The sequence below is a fragment of the Schistocerca nitens genome, chromosome 7 (genome assembly GCF_023898315.1).
Source record: "Schistocerca nitens isolate TAMUIC-IGC-003100 chromosome 7, iqSchNite1.1, whole genome shotgun sequence".
In the NCBI taxonomy this organism is placed as follows: Eukaryota; Metazoa; Arthropoda; class Insecta; order Orthoptera; family Acrididae; genus Schistocerca; species Schistocerca nitens.
In genome coordinates, this window is record NC_064620.1 from 429370847 (window position 1) to 429398768 (window position 27922).

At 43.9% G+C, this 27922-nt stretch overlaps 1 protein-coding gene across 1 annotated transcript in view; it reads right to left on the bottom strand.

The window, feature by feature from the left end:
- Positions 1-27922, bottom strand: part of LOC126195147 (cadherin-23-like) — a 460891-nt gene that overhangs the window by 216253 nt on the left and 216716 nt on the right. Inside the window, exons 16-17 of the mRNA XM_049933652.1 lie at positions 24387-24540; positions 13132-13267 (exon numbers count right to left, since the gene is read on the bottom strand). Of these exons, the coding sequence (XP_049789609.1) occupies positions 13132-13267; positions 24387-24540 (290 nt within the window). The remainder of the gene's footprint in view (positions 1-13131; positions 13268-24386; positions 24541-27922) is intronic.

Below are 27922 nucleotides of genomic sequence, written 5' to 3' on the forward strand. Positions count from 1 at the left end.
TATGTCTTGACACCAGTATCAGTTTATGATACCTCCGTGCTGGAACCGCAGGTACAATTAAAACTTATAGACACTCTGGCAGGCAGTTGAATGATACGTTTCGCAATAAAAATAAGTCCTATGGACTCGTATAAAAATTTTCTGCAACATAAATTTTCACAGCTTCATAAGTTTGCAGCCATGATTACGTCGATGCTGGGACCGACGTATTTTTGTGAGCGGGCTTTTAGCGTAATGAACGGAAAGAAATCTACCCAAAGAAGCTCTCTGTCAGACTTCCCTATATAAGCATCTCTTCGAATCAACAGTACTGCATATACTACGCAGCGGGCACAGAAGCATATAAGAAAAATAGCATTGAGCACGAGGAATGAACTGAACGAGGTTGCACCGTTGTAAACAAACTGGCCTTGTATTTAGGAAAAAGACGATCCTAACATCCATCTAGGACACCTGAATGAACTTAAGCAAACAACGATTTGGTTCATAATTCATTTGTAGCCATTAAAATTGAAGCATGTGAAGATGGCATGCAAGAAAGCAACGGAACAAAGTAGGTAAGAGTAGTGCCTTCTACATGCTGCACGTAAGAAATGATTATGCAGTAGGTTCTTAATTGAAAAATCACATTCGACCGTTGGTTGTTTATGACAGCGTATTGTGCCTCGTGTCGTGTTGGATAAATGTGTACCAGCACGTGTAGGGATTCGACAGCGGCAGGTTTGTGACATATTGCGACTGTAGTTTCTAGTCCTGCGGTACTGCAGCTCAAGTTGGCCAGGACAGCAGGATTATCATGCAAATATGAAATAGAATATTTCAGAAGGGCCACATTCAACACTATTCAGGATCTTAGCGGCACAGCGCGACTGGAAAACCGTGGCCTGGCCAGATGAGTCCCGATTTCAGTTAGATGATGGTAGGGTTGCGTTTGCAAGCTGGTGGTTGCTCCACAACACTGTGGGCTGAGTGTACATGGAATGGACTGGGTCCTCCGGTCCAACTGAATCCATCGTTGACAGGAAATTTTTATGTTCGGCTTCTTTGAGTGCAATCGGCCATTCATGGACTTCATATTCCCAAAAATTTTTTACAGATGACAAGACAATGCGCCATGTCGTAGGGCCACAACTGTTTGCGATTGGTCTGAAGAACATTCTGGACTTTTCGAGCGAATGATGACATGAATCCCATCGAACCTTTATGGACATAATCGAGAGCGTCTCTAATGACCTCGACGTCGGCGGGACGTTAAACTCAGTCTTCCTTCCTTCACCGTCGAGAGGTCAGATCGTGCACAAAATCCTGCACTGGCAACACTTTCGCAATTATGGATGGCTGTGGAGGCAGCATAGGTCAGCATTCCTGCATGGGATTTCCAACGACTTGTTGAGTCCATGCCAAGTCGAGTTGCTCCACTACCCCAGGGAAAAGGATGTCCGACACGATATTAGGAGATATCCCGTGACTTCTGACACTTCAGCGTAAAACTGAAGAAACTTGTTGCGTATATAGCTCCGCGTAGCCACCGCGTACACAACTTTCCCACTAGAGCGCGCCCCGCTAAGCACAACAGCGCAGGGGCAGCACTCGTCCGTCTCCGCACTACGAGACGGCGCTGCCATAGAGACGGACCAAATTCTGCTCCCTCCGATCCGTGTATTAACATGTAACGCAGCCAATGAGATTGCTGCTAACGTAGAATCTTTTCTCCTCGCGGATCACACTCGCGCAGTGATACATGAATGCGCGAGGTATTATAACGAGTGTACAGACCTCCGATTAGTCAGTCTACATTTGTCTGCACCAGTCTGCATTTGTGTGCAACAGTCTGTACGAGTTCTACATTTGTATGTACCAGTCTATAGTCAATTTTCAGTCTGCACTCAATAAGATTACCATATTCCTGTACATAGCGAAGATAAATGTATAGACACTTTTGTCAAGTGCCAGAGATATTTGTGAGAATAAGATTAACGTACCAATACCAAAGGAACTTCAGATTGTCAATTGTAAATAGCATCCAGAACCAAGTTATGTAATTTTTATGCTTGTTATTATTTTAATAAATGTGTGTGAAAATTAATCAAGTTCTGTTTAAAGTTGGTCACCGTCAGTCTGCTACTCTAAGCGTGCAAGTGGCATTTCTATCGTCTGACCTAACGGCAGAAGATAAACACGCCACGATAAGACCATGAGACATATTGCTGCCACTCGCCTACTTCGTTAGAGCGACAAGTCAAATAATCTGATGGTGTGTGTACTGAAGGTCTTACAGTATGCACACCACAAAACTGTAATAATGTAGGAAATTGAGATGGGACCTGGATAAGTTGAAAGAACCAGAGGTTGTTACAGAGGGAGAATTAGATAAATATTGACAAATACGGGGGAAAGGAATACAGTAGATGACGAATGGGTAGCTTTGAGAGATGAAATGGTGAAGACAGAAGAGGATCAAAAAGGTAAAAAGATAAGGCCTGTTAGAAATCCTTGGATGACACAGGAGATACTGAATTTCATTGAAGAAAGGAGAAAATATAAAAATGCAACAAACGAAGCAAGCGAAGGGGGATTCAACCGTCTAAAAAAATTAGACTGACAGGACGTTCGAAATGGCTAAGCAGGACTAGATAGAGGACAAACGTAAAGATATCATTAGCGGTAAGATAGACACAGCCTAAAGGGAAATTAAATAGGCCTTTGAAGAAAGGAGAAGCAGCTGTATGAATATCAAGAGCTCAGATGGAAAGCTAATCCTAAGCAAAGAAGGGAAAGCTGATGACCTCAGATGTTGAGTCCCATAGTGCTGAGAGCCATTTGAACCACTCCGCGCGGCTTCTGGTAGAAGAAACAAAAATTTTGAGGTCTTCCGATGCCATTGTAATTCCGTCGAAGACAGCAAAGGAGTTCGAAGAGCAATTGAATGGAATTTGGAGAGTGTCTTGAAAGGAGGTATAAGATGAACAGCCGGCCGCGGTGGTCTCGCGGTTCTAGGCGCTCAGTCCGGAACCGCGCGACTGCTACGGTCGCAGGTTCGAATTCTGCCTCAGGCATGGATGTGTGTGATGTCCTTAGGTTAGTTAGGTTTAAGTAGTTCTAAGTTCTAGGGGACTGATGACCACAGATGTTAAGTCCCATAGTGCTCAGAGCCATTTTAAGATGAACATCAACGAAAGCAAACCCAGGATACTGAAATGTTATCGAATTACATTCAGTGATGCTGAGGAACTAGGTTAGGAAACGAGACACTTAAAGTAGTAGATGAGTTTTGCTATTTTGGCAGCAAAATATCTGTCCATGCCCGAAGTACAGAGGATGTAAAATGTAGACTGCCGATGGCAAGAAAAGCGTTTGTGAAGAAGAAAAATTTGTTCACGTAGAATATAGATTTAAGTGTTAGAAAGTCTTTCCTGAATGTATTTTTACGGCATGCAACAGGAATGGAAGTGAAACATGGATGATACACAGTTTAAATAAAAAGAGAATAAAAGCTTTAGAAATGTGGTGCTACAGAAGACCGTTGAAGATTAGATAGGTAGATCCCGTGAGTAATGAGCAGGTACTGAACAGAATTGGGGATACAAGAAATTTGTGGTACAACTCGACCAAAGGAAGGAATCAGTTGATAGGACAGATTCCGAAACATCAAGGGAACAGCAATTTAGTTGGTCAGTTGGTTAATTTGGGGAGAGGGGACCAAACAGCGAAGTCATCGGTCTCACCGGGAAGGAAGTTGGTTGTGCCCTTTCAAAGGAACTATCCTGGCATTTGCGTGAAGCGATTTAGGGAAATCAGAGAAAACCCAAATCAGGATGGCCGGTGTCGGGTCTGAACCGTCGCTCTCGCGAATGCGAATCCAGTGCGCTAACCACTGCGCCAATTCGCTCGGTCACCAGTTTAGTATTGGAGGGAAGTGTGGGCGATAAAAATCGCAGAGGGAGAGCAGGAGATGGATACAGTAAGCAGATTCAGAAGGATGTAGGTTTCAGTAGTTTACTCGGAGATGAAGAGGCTTGCACGGGGTAGAGTGGCATTGAGAGCTGCATCAAACAAGTCTTCGGACTAAAGACCATAACACATAATGTTCTAGAAGTATTCTCCCAGTACACAACAAAATGGTTCAAATGGCTCTGAGCACTATGGGACTTAACATCGGAGGTCATGAGTCCCCTAGAACTTAGGACTACTTAAACCTAACTAACCTAAGGATATCACACACATCCATGCCCGAGGCAGGATTCGAACCTGCGACCGTAGCGGTTGCGCGGTTCCAGACTGAAGCGCCTAGAACCGCTCGGCCAAACGGCCGGCAGTACACAACAAATACTGGTAATGTGTGCATTGTTATTCAGAAGAAACTGTAACATGGCAGCAGCAGAATCATCTTAGTTATAACTACAACATTTATTATGCAGTATGTCTTAGAATACTGTCATAGTACACTGATACACACCAATATATTTGGAATACACTAAATAAATCCCGTCCGCAGCTCGTGGTCTCGCGGGAGCGTTCTCGGTTCCCGAGCCCGGAGTTCCGGGTTCGATTCCCGGCAGGGTCAGGGATTTTCACCTGCCCCGAGATGACTGGATGTCGTTGTGTCGTCTTCATCATCATTCATCCCCAATACGGCCGGAGGAAGGCAACGGCAAACCACCTCCATTAGGATGTTGCCTAGTACTGCGGTGCGGGTCTTCCGCATCGTTCCCCCCCCCCCCCCCCCCCCCCCCGCTCTGTCAAGGAGCATGCGACATCATTTCCAAATAAAGCACAACATGAACTATTTGAAGCATATTATTTTCACCCTACAGATCCCACAACCGTGAAACACTGTATGTAAATTGAAGGGGAATCACTGCTCTCAGATGCTGCGGGACATCAAGCGGAATCAGCGGCGGCGAGCGAAAATGAGTACCGGACGGGGACTCGAACCCGGGATGCCGGGATGGCCTGCTGAGTAGCCAGGTGCGGTAACCACTGCGCCATTCGAGACACAGCCTTGTCGCAACTGTATGGATATCTCGGTACGCTTCACGTTCGATCCACATTCCTACCGAGGGCCACCTATCCTCAGTCCCTGATCATTATACTTCTGTTCACTATTTAGAGATTCCCACCGGAGGTCGGACGTATTTGTGCGTTGGCACTGTGATCCCTCTTCAATTTACATATAGTGTTTCACAGCTACATGATCTGCATGGTCCCTTCTTTCGAAGGAACAGACACCACGCATTCAAGTAATTGAGAAGCCTAGCTGGACAACGGACCCACTTTCTTCAGTGCGAATGCACAAATACGTCCAATCTCCTGTGGGCCGCGCGGAGTGGCCGCGTGGTTAGAGGCACCATGTCACAGACTGCGCGGCCCCTCCTGCCGGAGGTTCAAGTCCTCTCTCGGGCATGGGTGCGTGTGTGTGTTGTTCTTAGCATAAGTTAGTTTACGTAGTGATTAAGTCTAGGGACCGATGACCTCAGCAGTTTGGCCCCTTAGGAATTCACAAACACACAATACATCTCACGTGGGAATCTCTAACAAGGGAACCTCCCCACCGCACCCTCCTCAGATTTAGTTATAAGTTGGCACGGTGGTTAGGCCTTGAAAAACTGAACACACATCAATCGAGAAAACAGGAAGAAGTTGTGTGGAACTATGAAAAAAATAAGCAAAATATACAAACTGAGTAGTCCATGTGCAAGATAGGCAACATCAAGGATGATATCCGCTCAGGAGTGCCGTGGTCCCGTGGTTAGCGTGAGCAGCTACGGAACGAGAGGTCCTTGGTTCAACTCTTCCCTCCCCCCCCCCCCCCCCCACCGACTGTAAATTTTATTTTCGCAAAGGTATGATCTGTAGTTCGTTCATTGACGTCTCTGTTCACTGTAATAAGTTTAGTGTCTGTGTTTTGCGACCGTACCGCAAAACCGTGCGATTAGTAAACGAAAGGACGTGCCTCTCCAATGGGAACCGAAAACATTTGATCGCAAGGTCATAGGTCAACCGATTCCTCCACAGGAAAACACGTCTGATATATTCTATACGACTCTGGTGACGGCATGTGCGTCATATGACAGGAATATGTTGTCGACCCACCTAACTTGTACACTTGGCGAATGGGTAAAAAGATTCTTCTACCTTGCCCGATTTAGGTTTTCTCGTGGATGTGATAATCACTCCCAAAAAAGTGATGAAAACATAAGAGTTTGTCACATAAACTGCAACAAATGAATGCAACAGTTTCACAATCGCTCAGTTTTCTCTGTGCTCTGCCAAAACATGTTTTTAACGTTTTCAAATTTTCCCGTGTGTAGACCGTCAAATCCTACACATGTCCAAGCAAATCTGAACAAGTCCTGGAATTTTGGAGAGCGAAGTTGATTATGTGTGAGTGCTTGAACTTCGATAATTGACTGAAAATAAAAAAAAAAACTTTTCACTCAAGGGAAGACTTGAACCCAGGACCTCTCGTTCCGCATTTGCTCACGCAAACCAGGGACCACGGTGCTCCTCAGCTCATATTAACCTTGATGTTGCCTATGTTGCACATGGACTACTCAGTTTGTATATTTTACTTATTTTTTCATAGTTCCACACAACTTCTTCCTGTTCTCTCGATTGATGTGTGTTCAGTTTTTCAAGGCCTATCCACTGTGCCAACTTATAACTAAACCTGAGGGGGGTGCGATGGGAGGTTCCCTTGTAAGTAGCGAACAGGAGTATAATGGACAGGCACTGCGGATGAGCGCCACTCGGTGGGAATGTGGATCGGCCGTGAAGCCTGTATCTGCATTAACGCTGTGTACTGGATGGCGCAGTGGTTACCGCACCTGCCTATCAGTCTGGAGATCCCTGGTTCGAATCCCGGTCTGATACACATTTCCGCTTGTCGCCGCTGATTGCGTTTAATGTCGCGCTGCAGCTGACGGCAGCGATCCCCCTTCAATTTACTCATACCTGTTTGTTGTTCTTGCAATTGGAAAAATACCAGTCTGCAGCATTTTCCTGTTTCGGAGTAAAACTTGATACTCACTGCCACTGCCACTGCCGAACCAAGATGGAAAACTGTTGAAAATCATCGTATCTACGTAATCGTACTGACAATATAATGCTTATCTCTCAGCCCACGCATTTTCTTTTTTTGGTTTGTATTCAGACATTGGAAGCCTCCTGCCATCAATGTTCCTTTCTGCTGGAGTTTTTCTTTATATCCGTATCTCCTTTTCACTGGACCCTGAGATACTTTCTCTGTATACTGCCTGTATACTGCCTGTATCTAACAACTGTCCCTGCAAAGCTGGGTAGAGGTGTTTTACGGGTTGAAACCAGTCCATTATTATTACTTCAGATCAAAGTTCCTTCATGGTTCAATAGGTAGTCTATGGGTCTAAGCACTACGGGACTTAACAAGTGGCTCTGAGCACTATGCGACTTAACTTCTAAGGTCATCAGTCACCTAGAACTTAGAACTAATTAAACCTAACTAACCTAAGGACATCACACACATCCATGCCCGAGGCAGGATTCGAACCTGCGACCGTAGCAGTCGCTCGGTTCCAGACTGTAGCGCCTAGAACCGCACGGCCACTCCGGCCGGCTGGGACTTAACATCTGAGGTCATCAGTCCCCTAGACTTAGAACTACTTAAACCTAACTAACCTAAGGACATCACACACATCCATGCCCGGGGCAGGATTCGAACCTGCGACCGTAGCAGCACCGCGGTTCCGGACTGAAGCGACTAGAACCGCTCGGCTACAGCGGCCGGCGTCGCTAGTATATGATACTTGGCAATACACAACCCATACATTGTCCACACGTAATACCAAACACAACCATTCGGCTACAGAGGCCGTAGTGTCATACAATAATCGTGTTAACCGGAGTTGTCAGTACATCTTCATAATACTCTACTTACCTGCACGAGATTTAGTTAATTTATTTAATTCTTAATGCCTTCATTTTCCTACATTTCATTTGAACACTTTCATTTCACTCTGGACACTGAAAGATTCGTGCACTTTGTTGTCGAAGCTGAGCTTCACAAGTTCGTCAGTGAAATAAAATGAAAATAGGGTCGTGTGGCATTGATGGCCGGGAGACCCAATCCGGGGAGGTTCGGCCGCCGGGTTGCAAGTCTTATATCAGGTGACGGCAGATTGGGCGACTTGCGTTTCGGCAATGATGAGATGATGACGAGGACAACACAACTCCCAGTCCACGACCGAAGAAAATATCCAACCCGCTGCATTGCAGCACTCAGCTAAGCAGGAGGACTCGCAAGTGAAATTATAGGTGGTCTTGACATGTTGATTGTACGGGTTACATCTGTATTTCGAATAGCCCGTCGGACTAAATGCTCCAATTCTGTTCCTCGAGATTCCAGGAGAAGGGTCCTTCCAGAAATCAATATTGTTGGCTCCCCGTGGCGTTACCACCTGCCGAAAGAGACCTGTTTAGTACGAGTATGTACACCCTTCGAAACCTCACGGATAGCAGACAGCGTTGCCGGAACGGTAGCTCAGCGTGTTCGGTCAGAGAGCTGGTTGGTCTCTGTAATAAAAAACTGAGTGAAAGGATCAACAACGAACTTCAACAGCTGTCATGTTACCTCCGCTACAAAAAAAGAAATAAAAGAGCGGCAGCACGCTGCTTCCGGAAACTGGGAAGCTAGCCTGAACGGGTCGAATCCGTCTCCCAGACTGACGACTAGCGCTGGTGAGTGAGCCGACGAGACTGGAAGTGATTTTCAGGCGGTTTCCCTCATACCACTAGATGTGGTACCCACAGCCCGCCTCAGAGGCGCGCTACAGAAACATTTAGAAAACATTCGCACTCTTGCACTTAGGATACATTCCAGATGCAAGGAAACAGGGTACACAGATTCCCTCCTGGGGGATGAATAAGAGACGGACGACCCTTGATGTTTAGTCTCTTCGAACGCATAACAATAATAATACTAAACAACAGCAGTATACCCTTAAGCCGTCGGCACACGGACCGTGCTGTCGAACGTAAACGTTGAGCGTGCCAAGTTGAACGTGCTGCTGAACGCTCAGGAACGATGCGACTTGTGCATACGGTACGTGGGCCCCGACGTGGTATACGCGATCGCAATGCACTCCAGAGGCAGTTGAGGGATGTTTCTAGTTCGTAAATCACACTGTTTACTCAACGGGCGAGCGTAAAATTCCCACGTTAGCTATTTTAAAACGCACATTTCCTCCATCGTCCATGAAAAGCGAACTACCAAGTCAAATCAATAGGGAAACAGGCTTACAAAAGTTACATTACAAACCGTGCGGTACAAATTTGGAATACTTCTCCGCATAAGATAAACATTATCTCATCATTCCCACATTTTAGTAAAACCTCAAGGTCGGTCTTACTTGATCACTGTTCCTTCCCAGTAGCAGAATCTTTGCAACATGTGAACTACGAAACGTGAAAGAAAAAGGAGCAAAATATCTTTATGCAAGTAGCGCAAGCTGTCCTGTAGATTAAGCCACTCGAATAAAGTCACCCCTCAAAAAAAGGTGAACTTACATTTACATAACATCAAATATTATAGTATATACTTACATTAAACTAATAGTACAGTATCAGAACCTAATAAAAACGCGAATATTAGGGGAAAAAAATTTGGATGTGGCAAGATGCGAACCCCCACCCCAACAACCTACTCAAGTCATGACAGTGACGCTGCTCATTACTCTACACCAACAACACAACCCTTATTTCTACATATCGTATGTTACCCCTCGCTGAAAACCTTAATCGTGAATATGGTACTAATTGAAATTTAATTATAACAAATTGTACCAAGAACAATACGTTTTGGGTAGATCTTCAGTGTGTCGCTGCCTTCAAATAGCCTACTCTCATAATACGCAAGTTACAGTAATTCTTTTGCCACGGATATGACGTTTCTCATTATTTTATTGGAACGAATCACTCAGTTAACAACTGGTTTTCCAGTGATTCTCAATTTGCTGGCGATCAGAAACGGCACATATACATATAGGCTTGAAATGAATGCCAATATGGCACCTCACAACTCTGTACTGAAGGAAGACGGCGTGCGTGTGACGTAGGTGGCATTGTGCCATCTCATGGGTCAACGCTCAGACGTATGCTCAGAATATCTGACATGCCAGATACTGCTCTGCACGTTCCGAAAGACTCCCGAACGTGCTGTTCCACGCTATGACGTCAGAAACTCGGCACGCTAAACGCTCAACGTCCGGATGCACGTTCCGTGTGCCGACGGCTTTAGGGAACGCAGTGAAACACGACCGATTCTGTTAGTAAGCAATCATTCTTAAACGTAATTTCCAATTTGACAATTGCGTACCAGGAAGACATCAGCAATGTAGCATTCCGGTGCACGACCTTCTTGTGTGCCGTATTTGGGTGCTTCATTGTTTGCAGTCTTTGTCCCTAGCCTAATCTGGTTGTGTAGGACTAAGGTCGCCGCAGAGCGCAACTTTATGATTCGGTTGAAGAGAAAATTGAACATCAACGGTGTTTTTAAAATTTTATTTTTGTGGGGGTCAAAAACCTCAACGTGGTTTGAGATTGAAAACATGATCCACGTAGGCTGTAATCTATTTATCATCCGTGCAATTGGCCCATGGCTGAAACGGGCCAATTGCATGGATACTACTTGAACCGTGTTTTCATTCTCAAATCAACGGTATTACACGCCTTCCATCCGCAAGGAAATTTTGACACTTAACTCTACACACTGCCGCATAGTGATGGGCCAGACAGTTAATTTTTTGTAAGAGGTTAAAACGATCCATTATAAACAGATAACAGGTTCCGGGAGCAATAAGTTAATTTAATAGGTTCCACGTAGTTGACGAAGTATGGAAAATATTTCTCATTTGTGTAGCTTATGGATATCATTTTGAACTTTTATTTATTTAAGATTCGAAACATTGTAGGCAACCTAGTTTCAATAAATAAAATTTAAAAAGAGAACCTTTTGTACATGTTTATCTGTTAAGCGAGTACGGCGACAATATTAAAAACTGATAAATTTATTGTTGCGTATCTTCTCTACAAATGATTTCTCAGGTTGTCAAAAGCCGTTTGTTACTTTCTTCTATTACAGAAAAAAAAATCCCCATAGAATAGCTAGACTTTTGCCATTTGTTCATTGTTGACAACCACGCGCTTGTTGGTACAAAAATTTTCTGTAGTATGTTACATTTACATAATACGCAAGTGCAGGACTGCAGTCAGAGAACGAACGACACACCAGGGTCTCACAAACGTATCACGACCTCCGTTTTGAACAAGTGACTCCGCTTGCGCAGTGGAACGGCACAGCACACGGCAGTCCATCCCTGTTAACTATTACAGAAGGAATGAATATGTTCCAGCGAGAAGTTAGCGAAATTACACCCGTTATAACTGTAGTATCATTGCCACAGATACTACTACAACGCCAACACAAGGTTGGCAGCCCGTCATCTGCTGAGCACAGGGCACTCTAGCGCGCTGTGCAGCTCGACGGAACTGGAGTGTGCCTCGTTCACTTCTTAGCTAGATTTCAACCTAGGCAGAGGCACTTTCATAATCGGCCCTCAGCCAGTTCTGATTCTCTGAGGAGGGCCCATCAGGCTTAGTCCCTGAGAATAATACTGAAGATAAGTAATTTTCACTGTACTATGTGTTTCTTGAATAGTAATCCTTCTGGAATGAGATTTTCACTCTGCAGCGGAGTGTGTGCTGATATGAAACTTCCTGGCAGATTAAAACTGTGTGCCCGACCGAGACTCGAACTCGGGACCTTTGCCTTTCGCGGGCAAGTGCTCTACCAACTGAGCTACCGAAGCACGACTCACGCCCGGTACTCACAGCTTTACTTCTGCCAGTACCTCGTCTCCTACCTTCCAGACTTTACAGAAGCTCCCCTGCGAACCTTGCAGAACTAGCACTCCTGAAAGAAAGAATATTGCAATAGCGTTTCTTTCAGGAGTGCTAGTTCTGCAACTTCTGTAGCTCAGTTGGTAGAGCACTTGCCCGCGAAAGGCAAAGGTCCCGAGTTCGAGTCTCGGTCGGGCACACAGTTTTAATCTGCCAGGAAGTTTCATATCAGCGCACACTCCGCTGCAGAGTGAAAATCTCATTCTGGAAACATCCCCCAGGCTGTGGCTAAGCCATGTCTCCGCAATATCCTTTCTTTCAGGAGTGCTAGTTCTGCAATGTTCGCAGGGAGAGCTTCTGTAAAGTTTGGAAGGTAGGAGACGAGGTACTGGCAGAAGTAAAGCTGTGAGTACCGGGCGCGAGTCGTGCTTCGGTTGCTCAGTTGGTAGAGCACTTGCCCGCGAAAGGCAAAGGTCCCGAGTTCGAGTCTCGGTCGGGCACACAGTTTCAATCTGCCAGGAAGTTTCAGTAATACTTCACTCTAACAGTGTGCCGTACTGCATATTATTGCAACCTGAACTCCTTCAGCTCCTATCAACTCGGCCTCCTACTTATTTGCATTTAGTTCAAAATTGGTTCAAATGGCTCTGAGCACTATGGGACTCAACTGCTGTGGTTATCAGTCCCCTAGAACTTAGAACTACTTAAACCTAACTAACCTAAGGACATCACACACATCCATGCCCGAGGCAGGATTCGAACCTGCGACTGTAGCAGTCGCACGGTTCCGGACTGCGCGCCTAGAACCACGAGACCACCGCGGCCGGCATTTGCATTTAGTAACGAGCTGAAAACAACCACGCGTTTTGTGCCTCTAAACAGTGAGACACAATAAAAACTTAATAGAGCAGTGAGTAACAGTGTTATTTTAATACTTGTATTATGCTGACATGCAGTCATGTCTCCGACACGTGTCTAACAAATTCCAGCGAATGTAAACCTCTTCCACACGCCAATTCAGAATTAATTAATTCCAAATAGCGTGTCAACACAGTAAGTGATTTAACATCTTCCCTCACATTTTTGCTGCGTCCGTTCTCACCCACCTTCTACTGTGCCGGAGCTCGTGGTCCCCTCTGCCAGTCCATTTCTCTCGAAACAATGTTATATTAAACGAGGACACTTAATATTTCATTCCGCAGGCGTCGTAGTTGCACTTGGAAACTGTCTTAGCCCAATTTAGACTAGTAAACTCACCTGTGATGTCAGCATCGGTAGCGATGATCTGCAAGATTTCTGTGCCGTCATCGCTGCGTTCTGGGATGGACACAGCCGTATCGAAGTCTTCGAACACCGGTCCATTGTCATTGATGTCGATTACAGAAATTGATATCTGCAAACAAAACCACAGAGCCGTTTTCAAAACGCTGTCTACAACATGGATAGTGCAAACGAAAAGAAAGTTGTACACCTAGTGCTGCCACTTCCTAACTGAAGAATCTGAGATATGTCGCGAGTAGAATGAAATTACAACTTTATTTGATGTTCCTCTTGTTCATAGTCTGAACATGTCCAGACGAACGTCTCTTCTGGGTCACATACGCTTTACTTCCTTCTTCTGCTTTTTGAAACAGGCACATTCCCCTCTTAGTCTGTGCAGCGATAGTGGAGCTGATTACCTAATAACTTGTTCATGAATAACATTTGTGCTATGTTGATAGGACAGGTCTACATTTTGAAACAGGCTTATAGGATAAAAAGAATATAAGCGAAAAAAATCAGATCTGCCTAAATGAAATATAATTTACAGTAATAATGGCCCTAGAATGCAAATCACTATGATTAAAAATCACAAGTGGTTGGTACTAATAAATATTACTTAATTATTTACAACATTAGTTATTGTATTTTGCTCTGAAATCAATCATTCAAAGAAGTAATGAATATCCATTTTCAGACACTTATTTACAATCGTCTTCACATGATATAATTTTGAAACTGAATTTCACAACTGTAGTTCCTCGGATGGCACTGAAAAACGATTCCTTTCTTTAAGTATCAAAAATAACGCAGTTTGTTTTATTTTTATCTCAGCCATTCTCAAAACAAGTGCGTAACTGTTGTAATTTATCCGAAACTTTTCATTTCCTTTCTCTCTCCTCGCCACTTTTCAACATGAGAAGTGATCTGTGTTATTGCTTGTCAATATATTAACAATAAAATAAAACTGTGTGCAGAAAACGAATTGCTTCTATGTTTACTCAAAGCTACCAAAGCAAAGACCCACTTACGTTGCTGAACCATGGCAGTCTATAGTTGGACATTCACGATCGTTTGCCTTATACTCTGCGATCACAGTCTAGGCTCCCAAACCACAGGAACATTATTTACGCGAATCGCACGACTTGTGTATAGACTTCTAGCACAGTGGAAACCAAGTGTGAGCGTAGCTCGGGGCACACCGTTGTGTTCGTAAGATCGCGCGCGAGTGTAGCTCGAGCCGCGACTTCCTCGACGTGCGAGCCACCTGTCTCTCGTCAACCGGACGCATTTTGTATAAGAACAATGTACGGACGTCTAGCTATCCGTCCCTTGACAGGAGCTGCCTTCTGTTGTCAGTTTCTAGAATTATTTCGAAAGAAACTTTAGTGTATATAACAGCTGCGAATGGCTGAGCTAATATCTACATCTACATTTACATCTACACTCTGCAAACCACCGTGAGGTGCGTATCACAGGATACGTCCCATTGTACCAGTTATTAGGCCTTTTTCCTGTTTCACTCACGTACGGAGCAGGGAAGAATGATTGTTAGAATGCCTCTGTGCGTGCAGCAATTATTCTAATCTTATCCTGACGATCCCTATGTAAACGATACGTAGGGGAAAATACTGCCTCAGTTGTAAATTACACTACTGGCCATTAAAATTGCTACACCAAGAAGAAATGCAGATGATAAATCGGTATTCATTGGACAAATATATTATACTAGAACTGACATGTGATTATACTTTCACGCAATTTGGGTGCATAGATTCTGAGAAATCAGTACTCAGAACATCCACCTCTGGCCGTAATAATGGCCTTGGTACGCCTGGGCATAGAGCTTGGATGGCGTGTACAGGTACAGCTGCCCATGCAGCTTCAACACGATACCACAGTTCATAAAGAGTAGTGACTGGCATATTGTGACGAGCCAGTTGCTCGGCCACCATTGACCAGACGTTTTCAATTGGTGAGAGATCTGAAGAATGTGCTAGCCAGGGCAGCAGTCGAACATTTTCTGTATCCAGAAAGGCCCGTACAGGACCTGCAACATGCGGTCGTGCATTATCCTGCTGAAATGTAGGGTTGCGCAGGGATCGAATGAAGGGTAGAGCCACGGGTCGTAACACATCTTAAATGTAACGTCCACTGTTCAAAGTGCCGTCATACCATCACGCCGGGTGATACGCCAGTATGACGATGACGAATACACGCATCCAATGTGCGTTCACCGGATGCGACCATCATGATGCTGTAAACAGAACCTGGATTCATCCGAAAGAATGACGTTTTGCCATTCGAGCACCCAGGTTCGTCGTAGAGTACACCATCGTAGGCGCTCCTGTCTGTGATGCAGCGTCAAGGGTAACCGCAGCCGTGGTCTCCGAGCTGATAGTCCATGCCGCTGCAAACGTCGTCGAACTGTTCGTGCAGATGGTTGTTGTCTTGCAAACGTTCCCATCTGTTGACTCAGGGATCGTGACGTGGCTGCACGATCCGTTACAGCGATGCGGATAAGATGCCTGTCATCTCGACTGCTATATTGATACGAGGCCGTTGGAATCCAGCACGGCGTTCAGTATTACCCTCCTGAACCCATGAACCCACCGATTCCATATTCTGTTAACAGTCATTGGATCTCGACCAACGCGAGCAGCAATGTCGCGATACGATAAACCGCAATCGCCATAGGCTACAATTCGACCTTTATCAAAGTCGGAAACGTGACGGTACGCGTTTCTCCTCCTTACACGAGGCATCACAACAACGTTTCACCAGGCAACGCCGGTCAACTGCTGTTTGTGTATGAGAAATCAGTTGGAAACTTTCGTCATGTCAGCACGTAGTAGGTGTCGCCACCGGCGCCAACCTTGTGTGAATGCTCTGAAAAGCTAATCATTTGTATATCACAGCATCTTCTTTCTGTCGGTTAAATTTCGCGTCTGTAGCACGTCATCGTCGTGGTGTAGCAATTTTTATGGCCAGTAGTGTACTTTATTTTCACACGACCGGTTCCAGACCGTTACAAGCCCATCCAGGGGTGTCGTATCTGTGGTGTGGTCCCCGAGCGCCGCGTGTACCAGGCGTGGTGAGGCACCATCTTCAAGTGTCTCCCAATTCAATTCCTCTAGTATCTCGGTGGCACTCTACCTCACATTACACAAACCTGTGACTACTCGTGCTGCCCTTGTCTGTATTCGTTCAATATTCCCTGGTAATCCTATTTGGATCCCACACACCCATACACTTGAGCTATATTATGGAAGAGGTCTCACGAGTGGTTTGTAAACCACTCTCCTTTGTACAGTGATGGTACACAATGTGATCAAAAGTATCCGGACACCACCAAAACCATACGTTTTTTATTTTAGGTGTATTGAACTGCCACCTACAGCCAGGTACTCCATATCAGCGACTTCAGTCGTCATTAGACATTGTGAGAGAACAGAATGGGGCGCTCTGCGGATCTCAAGGACTTCGTACGTGGTCAGGTGATTGTGTGTCACTTGTGTCATACGTGTGTACGCGAGATTTCCACACTCCTAAACATCCCTAGGTCCACTGTTTCCGATGTGATAGTGAAGTGGAAACGTGAAGGGACACGTAAAGCACAAAAGCGTACGGGCCGACCTCGTCTGTTGACTGTCAGAGACCGTCTACAGTTGAAGAGGCTCGTAATGTATAATAGGCAGACATCTATCGACACCATCACACAGGAATTCCAAACTTCATCAGGGTCCACTGCAAGTACTATGTCAGTTAGGCGGGAGGTGAGAAAACTTGGATTTCATGGTCGAGCGGCTGCTCATAAGCCACACGTGCCTTGGTTGGTGTAAGGAGCGTAAACATTCGACGATTGAACAGTCGAAAACCGTTGTGCGGAGTGACGAATCACGGTACACAATGTGGCGATCCGATGGCAGGGTCTGGGTATGGCGAATGCCCAGTGAACGTCATCTGCCAAAGTGTGTAGTGGCAACAGTAAAATTCGGAGGCGGTCGTGTTACAGTGTGGTCGTATTTCCATGGAGGGGGCTTTCACCCCTTGTTGTTTTACGTGGCACTCGCAGCACAGGCCTACATTGATGTTTTAAGCACTTTCTTGCTTCCCATTGTTGAAGAACAATTCGGGGATAGCGACTGCATCTTTCTACACGATCAAGCATCTGTTCATAATGCACGGCCGGTGGCGGAGTGGTTACACGGCAGTAACATCCCTGTAATGGACTGGCCTGCACAGAGTCCTGCACTGAATCCAATAGAACACCTTTGGGATGTTTTGGAACGCCGACTTCGTGCCGCCGGCCAGGGTAGCCGAGCGGTTCTAGGCGCTACAGTCTGGAACCGCGCGACCGCTACGGTCGCAGGTTCGAATCCTGCCTCGGGCACGGACGTGTGTGATGTCCCTAGGTTAGTTAGGTTTAAGTAGTTCTAAGTTGTAGGGGACTGATGACCATAGATGTTAAGTCCCATAGTGCTCAGAGCCATTTTTTTGAATCATTTGACTTCGCGCCAGGCCTCACCGACCGACATCGATACGTCTCCTCAGTGCAGCAATCCGTGAAGAATGGGCTGCTATTCACCAAGAAACCTTCCAGCACGTGATTGAACGTATGCCTGTGAGAGATGAAGCTGTCATCAAGGCTAAGGTGGGCAAACAGCATATTTAATTCTAGCATTACCGATGGAGGACGCCGCGAACTTCTAAGTGATTTTCAGCCAGGTGTCCGGATACTTCCGATCACATAGTCTACTTCCTCAGTATTCTAAAATGAACCGAGGTCTACCACCTGCTTCATCCGCGACTGAGCGCCTGTGATCACTCCATTCGATATACGTACAAAGTGTTACACCCAGGAATAGTATGAGTAGACGGATTCCAGCAATTACTCATTGATATTATGTCGCAGCTCGTAGTCTAATGGCTAGCGTTCCTGCCTCTGGATCACGGTGTCCCGGGTTCGATACCTGACCGGGTCGGGGATTTTCTCCGCCCAGAGACTGGGTGTTTTTATTGTCCTCAAAATTTCACTATCATTCGGAAAAGTGGCGACAATGGACAGGGAAAATGGTACAAATGGCTCTAAGCTCTATGGGACTTTATATCTGAGGTCATCAGTCCTCTAGACTTAGAACTACTTAAACCTAACTAACCTAAGGACATCACATACATCCGTGCCTGAGGCAGGATTTGAACCTGTGACCGTAGCAGAAGCGCGGTTCCGGACTGAAGCGACTAGAACCGCTCGGCCACAGCAGCCGGCGACAGTGAAGGGAGTGGGAATTTGTACCGGCGCTGAAAACGACGCAGTTGAGCGCCCCACAAATCAAATTTCATCATCATTGATATTATAGTCATAGGGCACTACGTTTGTGATCTTGTTGACGAATGTGCCTGCATGTACAAGTTAGGATTCGCAGTTAGTCGTGTGAGCAAGAAATTTTGGAAGCTCAAGGGGAGGAAATTGCTCAACTCACCCGCACTTTTACTTTGGGAGGATAATTATAATTTCTGTGATCATTATTTTACAATTAGTACTCTACAAAGGAAAAATAAATCTTTAAATCTTGGTCTTTTTTCAGTACGTATTACTCTTGATGACAGATGAGTTACGTATCCAGCAACACTTTAAATAACGACAGAAATGGCCGGATTTCTAGGCTTAATGTTCTTCTACATGGCCAGTCTTCAAAGTGCTAGAGTAGTGTTCCGCAAACAACGTGCTGGTAATTGTAATAGTTTCATAGAAGTTAAATGTTGTTTATTTACTCACTTTTACTGTTATACTTTACGTATCGTAAGTTAATTGTATTCTCATCTGTAGTACTGCACTGTCTGTGCCGCTAGGTTCAAAATGGCTCTGAGCACTATGGGACTCAACTGCTGTGGTCATAAGTCCCCTAGAACTTAGAACTACTTAAACCTAACTAACCTAAGGACAGCACACAACACCCAGCCATCACGAGGCAGAGAAAATCCCTGACCCCGCCGGGAATCGAACCCGGGAACCCGGGCGTGGGAAGCGAGAACGCTACCGCACGACCGCGAGATGCGGGCTGAGCCGCTAGGGCGAAAGTACTTTGCAACACCGTATGTTTCGGGCAAGGCTGGTTGTAACCAAGGACGCACATACGCGGGAGCAAGAGTGTTAAGAAATGGGATCAAAACATATTACACCTCTGCTACATACAGAAGTCCGATGGTTACCTCGAAGTAAAGTGCTACCGCGAATGTCTGAACTTAGGGGCGAGGTACGCACATTTTTCACTACTGAGGGGCGTGAGTATGCGGATTTATTTGCAGATGATAAATGAGTATAAAAGCTGGAACATCTTCCCGATATTACCGTACACTTAAATGGACTACACAGAAAAATGCAAGGTAGAAATGAAAATCTTCGGACTAGTATGGACAATATTGGTTCAAATGGTTCAAATGGCTCTGAGCACTATGCGACTTAACTTCTGAGGTCATCAGTCGCCTAGAACTTAGAACTAATTAAACCTAACTAACCTAAGGACATCACAGACATCCATGCCCGAGGCAGGATTCGAACCTGCGACCGTAGCGATCGCTCGGTTCCAGACTGTAGCGCCTAGAACCGCACGGCCACTCCGGCCAGCATGGACAATATTCAAGGATTTATTAATAAGTTGAATTTCTGGATACAGATGATTGAAAACGGATCCTGTGAGATGTTACCAACTATATGACCACTTACTGACGTTAATGAGGTGTTGGTGGACTTAATTAAAGAACATTTAGTACTCTTAGAGCAGAATTTCAAAAAACAATTTGGGGAGAGTGTTGAAGAATTTGACAAGGTTCGTAATCCATTGGTGGATTTGAAACGTCGTCTGAATAATTTAGATTTAGGCTTACGGAACGAAGTGACAGATTTGAAAGCAAACAGAAACCGAAATCAAAATTTTTCGAAATGCCTTTGCATCCATTTTGGTTTTCAATAAGCAATGAATATCCAGCTATCCTCGAGATGGCAGTTAATATGTCATTGCCATTTTTTTTTAGCAATTACCAATCACACATATTTGTGTAGACTGGCCATCTCGACGTTGACTGAAATTAAAACAGCGATAGCTCAAAATCCGTCGATGAAGAAATGAGCCTTGCTATGTAACGATTCTGACACAAATCAGCAGCCTGTGTGCAGCTAAGCAGGCTCAAGTACCACGCTGAAAGTAAGAGTAGAGTTATTTACTTTAAAAATACGTATGAAAATGTCTAATTGCTATTCTGAATTAAAGTTAATAAGGTAGTAATAAATGCATGAGTCTATTCCTGTTTTATAATAGTAACAATAATACTTTTTTTTTGAATCAACAATCTTCTGACTGGTTCGACGCGGCCTGTCACGAACTGCCCTCCTGCGCCAACCTCTTCATTCAGAGTAGCACGTGCAACTTACGTCCTCAATTACTTGCGGTATGTATTCCAATCTGTGTCTTCCTCTACAGTTTTCACCCTCTTCAGCTCCGACTACTACCATGGAAATTATTGCCTGATGTCTTAATAGATACGCTATCACTCTGTCTCTCCCTCTTGTCAGTGTTTTCCACATATTCCTTTTCACTCCGATTCTGCGCGAACCTCCTCATTCCTTATCAGTTCACCTAATTTTCAACATTTGTCTGTAGCATCACATCCCAAATGCTTCGATGCTCTTCTGTTCTGGTTTTCCCACAGTCCGTATTTCATTACCATAAAATGCTGTGCTCCAAACGTACATTCCTAGAAATTTCTTCCTCAAATTAAGGCCCATGTTTGATACTGTAGATTTCTATTGGCCAGGAATGCCGTTTCTGCCAGTGCTAGTCTGCTTTTTATGTCCTCCTTGCTCAGTCCGTCATTGGTTATTTTGCTGCCTAGGTAGTACAATTTCTTAAGTTTACCTACTTCGTGACCGTCAATCCTGATGTTAAGTTTCTCACTGTTCTCATGTCTGCTACTCTCTTTACTTCCGTCTTTCTTTGATTTACTCTCGATCCATATTCTGTACGCATTAGACTGACTCTTCCTTCAATTCAGCAGATCATGTAATTCTTCTTCACTTTCGCTGAGGATAGAAATGTCATCACCGAATCGTATCATTAATATCCTTTCACTTTGTATTTTTATTCCACTCCTGATCCTTTCTTTTATTTAAATTATTGCTCTTCGATTGTACAGATTGAACAGTAGGAGCGAAAGACTACATCCCTGTATTACACTCTTTTTAATCCGAGCCTTTCGTTCTTGGTCTTCCACTCTTATTATTCTCTCTTGGCTCTTGTACATGTTGCATATTACACGTCTCTTCCTGTAGCTTACACCTATTTTCCTCAAATTTCGAAAATATTGCACCATTTTACAAATTCTATGAACTTGTCTTGATTTTTCTTTAGTCTTCTTCCATTATTAACCGCAACGTCAGAATTGCCTCTCTGGTGCCTTTACCTTTCCTAAAATTCAAACTGATCGTCGTCTAACACATCCTCAATTTTCTTTACCGTTCTTCTGTATATTATTCTTTTCAGCAACTTGGATGTATGAGTTGTTAAGCTGACTGTGCGATAATTCTCACACTTTTCAGCTCTCACAGTAATCGGAATTGTGTGGATGATATTTTTCCGAAAATCAGATGGTATGTCGCCAGACTCATACATTCTACACACCAACGTGAATAGTCGTTTTGTTGCTACATCCCCATACGATTTCAGAAATTCTGGTGAAATGTTATCTATCCCTTTCTGCCTTATTTGATCTTAAGTCTTCCAAAGCCGTTTTAATTTCTGATTCTAATACTGGATCCCCTATCTCTTCCCTATCGACACCTGTTCCTCCTTCTGTCACAGTAGACAAATTGTCTCCCTCATAGTGGCCATCAGTGCACTCTTTCCATCTATCCACTGTCTGCTCTGCGTTTAACAGTGGTATTCCCATTGCACTCTTAATGTTACCTCCCTTGCTCTTGGTTTCACTGAAGGTTACTTTGACTTTGCTGTATGCTGAGTCAGTCCTTCCGAGAATCATTCTTTTTTCGGTTTCTTCACATATTTCATGCAGCCATTTCGTCTTAACTTCCCTGCTTTTCCTAATTATTTCATTCGTCAACGACTCGTCTTTCTGTATGACTGAATTTCCATGAGCATTTTTATAGTTCCTTCTTTCACCGATCTACTGAGGTATTTCTTCTGTTATCCATGTTTTTTCCCAGGTATCTTCTTTGTATCTATGTTATTCTTTCCAACTTTCCTGGTTGCCCTTTTTAGAGATGTCCGTTCCTCTTCAGCTGTACTGCCTTACTGAGCTTTTCCTTATTTCGATATCTATAGCCTTAGAGAACTTCAAGCGTACGTCGTCAATCCTTAATACTTCCGTATTCCACTACTTTGCGTATTGAGTCTCCCTGGCTAATCTCTTAAGCTTCAGCCCACTCTCCATCACAACTACATTGTGATCTTATATCTGCTCCTGGGCACGCCTTACAATCCAGTATCTGATGTCGGAGTCTCCGCCTGACTATGATGTAATCTAACTTCAATCTTCCCTTATCTCCTGGCCTTTTCCAAGTATCCCTCCTCATCCTATGATTTTAGAGCAAAGTATTCGCTATGACTAGCTGAAGTTCGTTACAAAACTCAATTAGTCTTTCTTCTCTCTCTTTCCTAGTACCAAGCCCACATTCTCCTAACCCTTTCTTCTGCCCCTTCTTCTACAACATTCCAGCCCCTCATGACTACTATATTTTCATCTTCTTTTACGTACCGTGTTATCTTTTCAGTATCCTCATATAGTTTCTCTATCTCTTCATCTTTAGCTTGTGACGTCGTCATGTATACTTGAACTATTGTTGTCGATGTTGGTTTGCTGTCGATTCTGATGAGAACAACCCTGTCACTGAACTGTTCACAGTAACAAACTCTCTGCCCTACCTTCCTATTCATAACGAAATCTATTCCCGTTATATAATTTTGTGCTGCTGTTGATATTATTCTATACTTCTCTGGCCAGAAATCCTTGTGTTCCTTCCATTTCACTTCACTGACCCGTACTACATCTAGATTGAACCTTTATATTTCCCTTTTCAGATTTCCTAGCTTCCCTACCATGTTCAAGCTTCTGACATTCCACGCTCCGACTCATAGAACATTGTTCTTTCGTTGGGTATTTAACCTTTTCCTCATAGTTATCTACCCCTTGGCAGTCCTTTCCCAGAGATCAGATTGGGGGACTATTCCAGAATCTTTAGCCAGTGGATAGGTCATCAAGAATTTTTTCAATTACAGACCACATGCTCTGTGGATACACATGATATGTCTTTAATGCAGTGGTTTCTATTGCCTTCTGCATTATCGTGCCGTTGATCATTCCCGATTCTTCCTCCTTTAGGGACACTGTCCCACCCCGAGGGTAAGACAGTGCCCGAAACCTCTGTCGCTACTCCGCCCTCTTACGTTACATAACGACGTAACAATTCGTAGTTATATTAGGATTCTCACAGTTCTGAGGGGAAAGATATTATGATGTGCTGTGTTGAGTCTAGGAGCGTCTGGACGTAACGTGAATAACAAAAGCTTGTGGAACACTACTCTTGAGCAATATGCTTTTGGAAACGTATTAAAGACTTATCGAATCCATTTTACCCAGAATCTGGATACGGACTTCCGCTAAGCAACTCCCTGTATTTAAAGTCTTTAATTGTATGCAGTTATACCTCATGATAGTTTTCTAGGTCAGCCTTACACTCTCATTATTTCGTCGTCTTGATAATTCATTTCTCGGAATCAAACAAAGGACTTTCTCAATCTCTCTCTCTCTTTCTTTCCCAATCAGTCACTCATATCCACTTAGTTATACATACAGACCCACACACACAGGCCGGCCGCTGTGGCAGAGCGGTTTATGGCGCTTCAGTCTAGAACCGCGCTGCTGCTACGGTCGCAGGTTCGAATCCTGCCTCGGGCGTGGATGTGTGTGATGTCCTTACGTTAGTTAGGTTTAAGTAGTCCTAAGTCTAGGGGACTGATGACCCCAGATGTTAAGTCCCATAGCGCTTAGAGCCATTTGAACCATTTGAACCCCCCCCCCCCCCCCCCCCGCACACACACACACTTTTATGTGGTTGTATAAATACGATTTTATATATAATTTGTTCGTATGTGTTATGGAAATCCAATCTGATCTTATTAAAAGTATACAAGGAAGATTCCTGATAGGTCATCCATTCGGAGTATATCTATACTTACTGTCTTTGTGGTGTCGAGCTCTCCGTCACTGGCTTTGACGACCAATGAAATGTTGGCGTAACCCTCTTTGTCGCAATCTATCTTCTTGATTGTCCTGATTTCACCCGTCACACTGTTTATAGTGACATAACCGTCGTACATCTCCAGCTCACCGCTGTTAATAGACACAGAAACATAAAAAGTGAGTGATGTGAACGTACCATTGAACTCCTTAAAGAGAACAAGGAGAGAAACAGGCGATTAGTTAAGCAGGATATGTGCGTTTAATGCAGATAAATAGAAATTCAAATACATAATTCATTATTAAAATGTAACTATAGGGCTCCACGTAAATTTACCTGACGGGTGGGGGGAGGGGCGAGGGAAGGGATGAGAAGGACGGGGGAGGAATTCTAAAAATGCCATTTTTATATTACTGTGAGTTTGAAGTCTTATCCTGCACCAGGAAGTAAATTTTACAGGAGTTACACGATATTCATTACATCCAAAATGAGTGACAGTTATTAATTCAGTCTCTAGTGTAGGTAGATTATTACGAAACATACAATATGCAGATTAATCATCAGTACGTACTAACAATAAGTAAATATTTTTATGGTAATAATACGATTGCAGATCTCACCAGTTTTAATTAAACTTTGTGTGAGTTTACATCGTTGTTACATATTTTTTACTTTATTAAATCCAGCAGCAACCTAGTGAAATGATTGACAGATTAAGACGTAAACGTAGAAAATCTTCACGACGCATGTTTTTATACGTGTATCAAAAATGTTAAGTTCACACTGGAAATTAAAAGACAGAATTAGAAGCCAAAGCAACTGCAATAATCTTAATAGACACAAAAAAATAACTGGTCAGAAAGTGCCATTGGCCAGAACTTCTCAGAAATGGAGAAGTAGGAAATAAGCGTAGAAACTTTGATGCCCTCTACAGGGTGTTCACAAATACTTCTAAGAACCTTGAGAATCTATTGCTTACACCTAAACAGGAAAAAAGTGTTAACTGCCTTCACGTTTGGTATAACAAAAGTTAAAACAGCAATGTCTTCAAGGAAAAATCAACAGCTCAAGTTCATAATTATCGAATAAAATTTATTTTGTGATAATGTCGATACAAGTTAACCCGCTGATCTGTGGCGAAGGGGATGTGGGGAGGGAGTTTGGGGGAGCCACCCCATGTGGCACAGACGTGGGGAGCGACTGTGAGCGGCCAAGCCGATTAATCCTGTCTGTGTGGTCATTACATCAGATAATTTATTGATTGGCGACTCCATGTTGTCTTGTGCACAACGACCAGATAACAGGTATACTTGAAAAAAGAGACAGCATTGGTCGTATATTTTTTACTATTGCAAAATCGATTTTCTGTCACTGAGTGACCATCTTCAGTGCTATATTGTATAACTTAAATTGGGATGCACTGTTGTCACTAAGCTTACGGCGATCACATAGTCTATGTGATCGCCGTAAGCTTAGTGACAACAGTGCATCCCAATTTAAGTTATACAATATAGCACTGAAGATGGTCACTCAGTGACAGAAAATCGATTTTGCAATAGTAAAAAATATACGACCAATGCTGTCTCTTTTTTCAAGTATACATCAGATAACTGTATTGTGGTCGGGACAATACATAGACTTACGCGGAATTTCAAGGCCACTGGACAGCTGGAAGTGGTTCAGAGTAGACTTGTAAGGTCTGACCTGAACAAATATACGACAAACTAAGACTACTAGAGCTCTAAGGGTTATATTGAGCCCGAAAAGGAAAAAGATTCGTTCTACTGTCAGAGGCAACATTTACTAAAGAGATTGTTAGCACTACGATTTTTCAATAGGCAGCAGCAGCGTTTTTAGTACAGATAGACCTGTTACTTCATACACTGGCCTCAAGAGGCTCTGTTCTAGCTCTTCTTTTACAGTGGAAAGTTATTCTTTCGTTTACTCCTCAGCTTCCGTCTATACATGCACCATCATACGATACAATTGTTGGTGTTTTTTTTTCTTCAAATTTTACACCTTTTATAATTTTATCCATAGTCTAATGTCTTTATAAAGTCAACCATAAATATGTTGATTTAAGAACTGAACAACGTAACGTGCAAAAGTGGACTTTGTGAGCCCAATGCTTTTTTCATGTGATTTTGACTCGAGTGACCCTGAATGACATTTCTAACCTTCAAATGCGATATAACTATGGGCTCGAGTTGACCATAAAATAGATTCATTTGCAAAACTACATTGCTATTTATAAAATTTAGTTAATTCAAGGGTTTGCGAGTAATTGTCAAGTAGAAGACAAGTATTCTCTAACCGAATGGATGAAGTCCACCGATAATGTCTGGAAATGGTCCCTTCGGTTAGCAACATGCCACGCTGACCGCGTAGTTACCATGACGGACCAGTTCCGACCTTGATTTACTCGATCAACTTATTACTCTCTCGTTCTGTCCCCGCTGTTTCTCGTTCTCTAATTGTTGTTGTTGTTGTTGTTGCTGTTGTTATTGTCCACGTGTTTACTCTCAGGCGACTAGCTGTGGCGCGGTCGGCAATCGCCTTGTTCTACTATCTATTATACTCGATCTTGTCTGATTTCCAGCCACTATAGAATCTTCTCTAGATTTCAGTGAAACGAAAAATAAAGAAGCCAAAGATATCAGTGAGATGATACTAAGTGACCTCGACGTTATGGATTTGACATTATGAACAGTAGAAGTCAAGTGTACGATAATGCCGCTACAATGGCTGCAAGACAGACAGGTGTATGACAACGGATAAAATATACACTACTGGCCATTAAAATTGCTACACCGAGAAAAAATGCAGATGATAAACGGGTATTCATTGGACAAATATTTTATACTAGAAATGACAAGTGATTACATTTTCTCACAATTTGGGTGCATAGATCCTGAGAAATCAGTACCCAGAACAACCACCTCTGAGCCGGCCGGAGTGTCCGTGCGGTTCTAGGCGCTACAGTCTGGATCCGAGCGACCGCTACGGTCGCAGGTTCGAATCCTGCCTCGGGCATGGATGTGTTTGATGTCCTTAGGTTAGTTAGGTTTAATTAGTTCTACGTTCTAGGCGACTGATGACCTCAGAAGTTAAGTCGCATAGTGCTCAGAGCCATTTGAACCCAACCACCTCTCATCGTAATAACGGCCTTGATACGCCTGGGCATTGAGTCAAACAGAGCTTGGATGGAGGGTACAGGTACAGCTGCCCAAGCAGCTTCAACACGATACCACAGGTCATCAAGAGTAGTGACTGGCGTATTGTGACGAGCCAGTTGCTCGGCCACCATTGAGCAGACGTTTTCAATTGGTGAGAGATCAGGAGAATGTGCTATCCAGGGCAGCAGTCGAACATTTCCTCTATCCAGAAAGGCCCGTACAGGACCTGCAACATGCGGTCGTGCATTATCCTGCTGAAATGTGGGGTTTCGAAGCGATCGAATGAAGGGTAGAGCCACGGGTCGTAACACATCTTAAATGTAACGTCCACTGTTTAAAGTGCCGTCAATGAGAACAA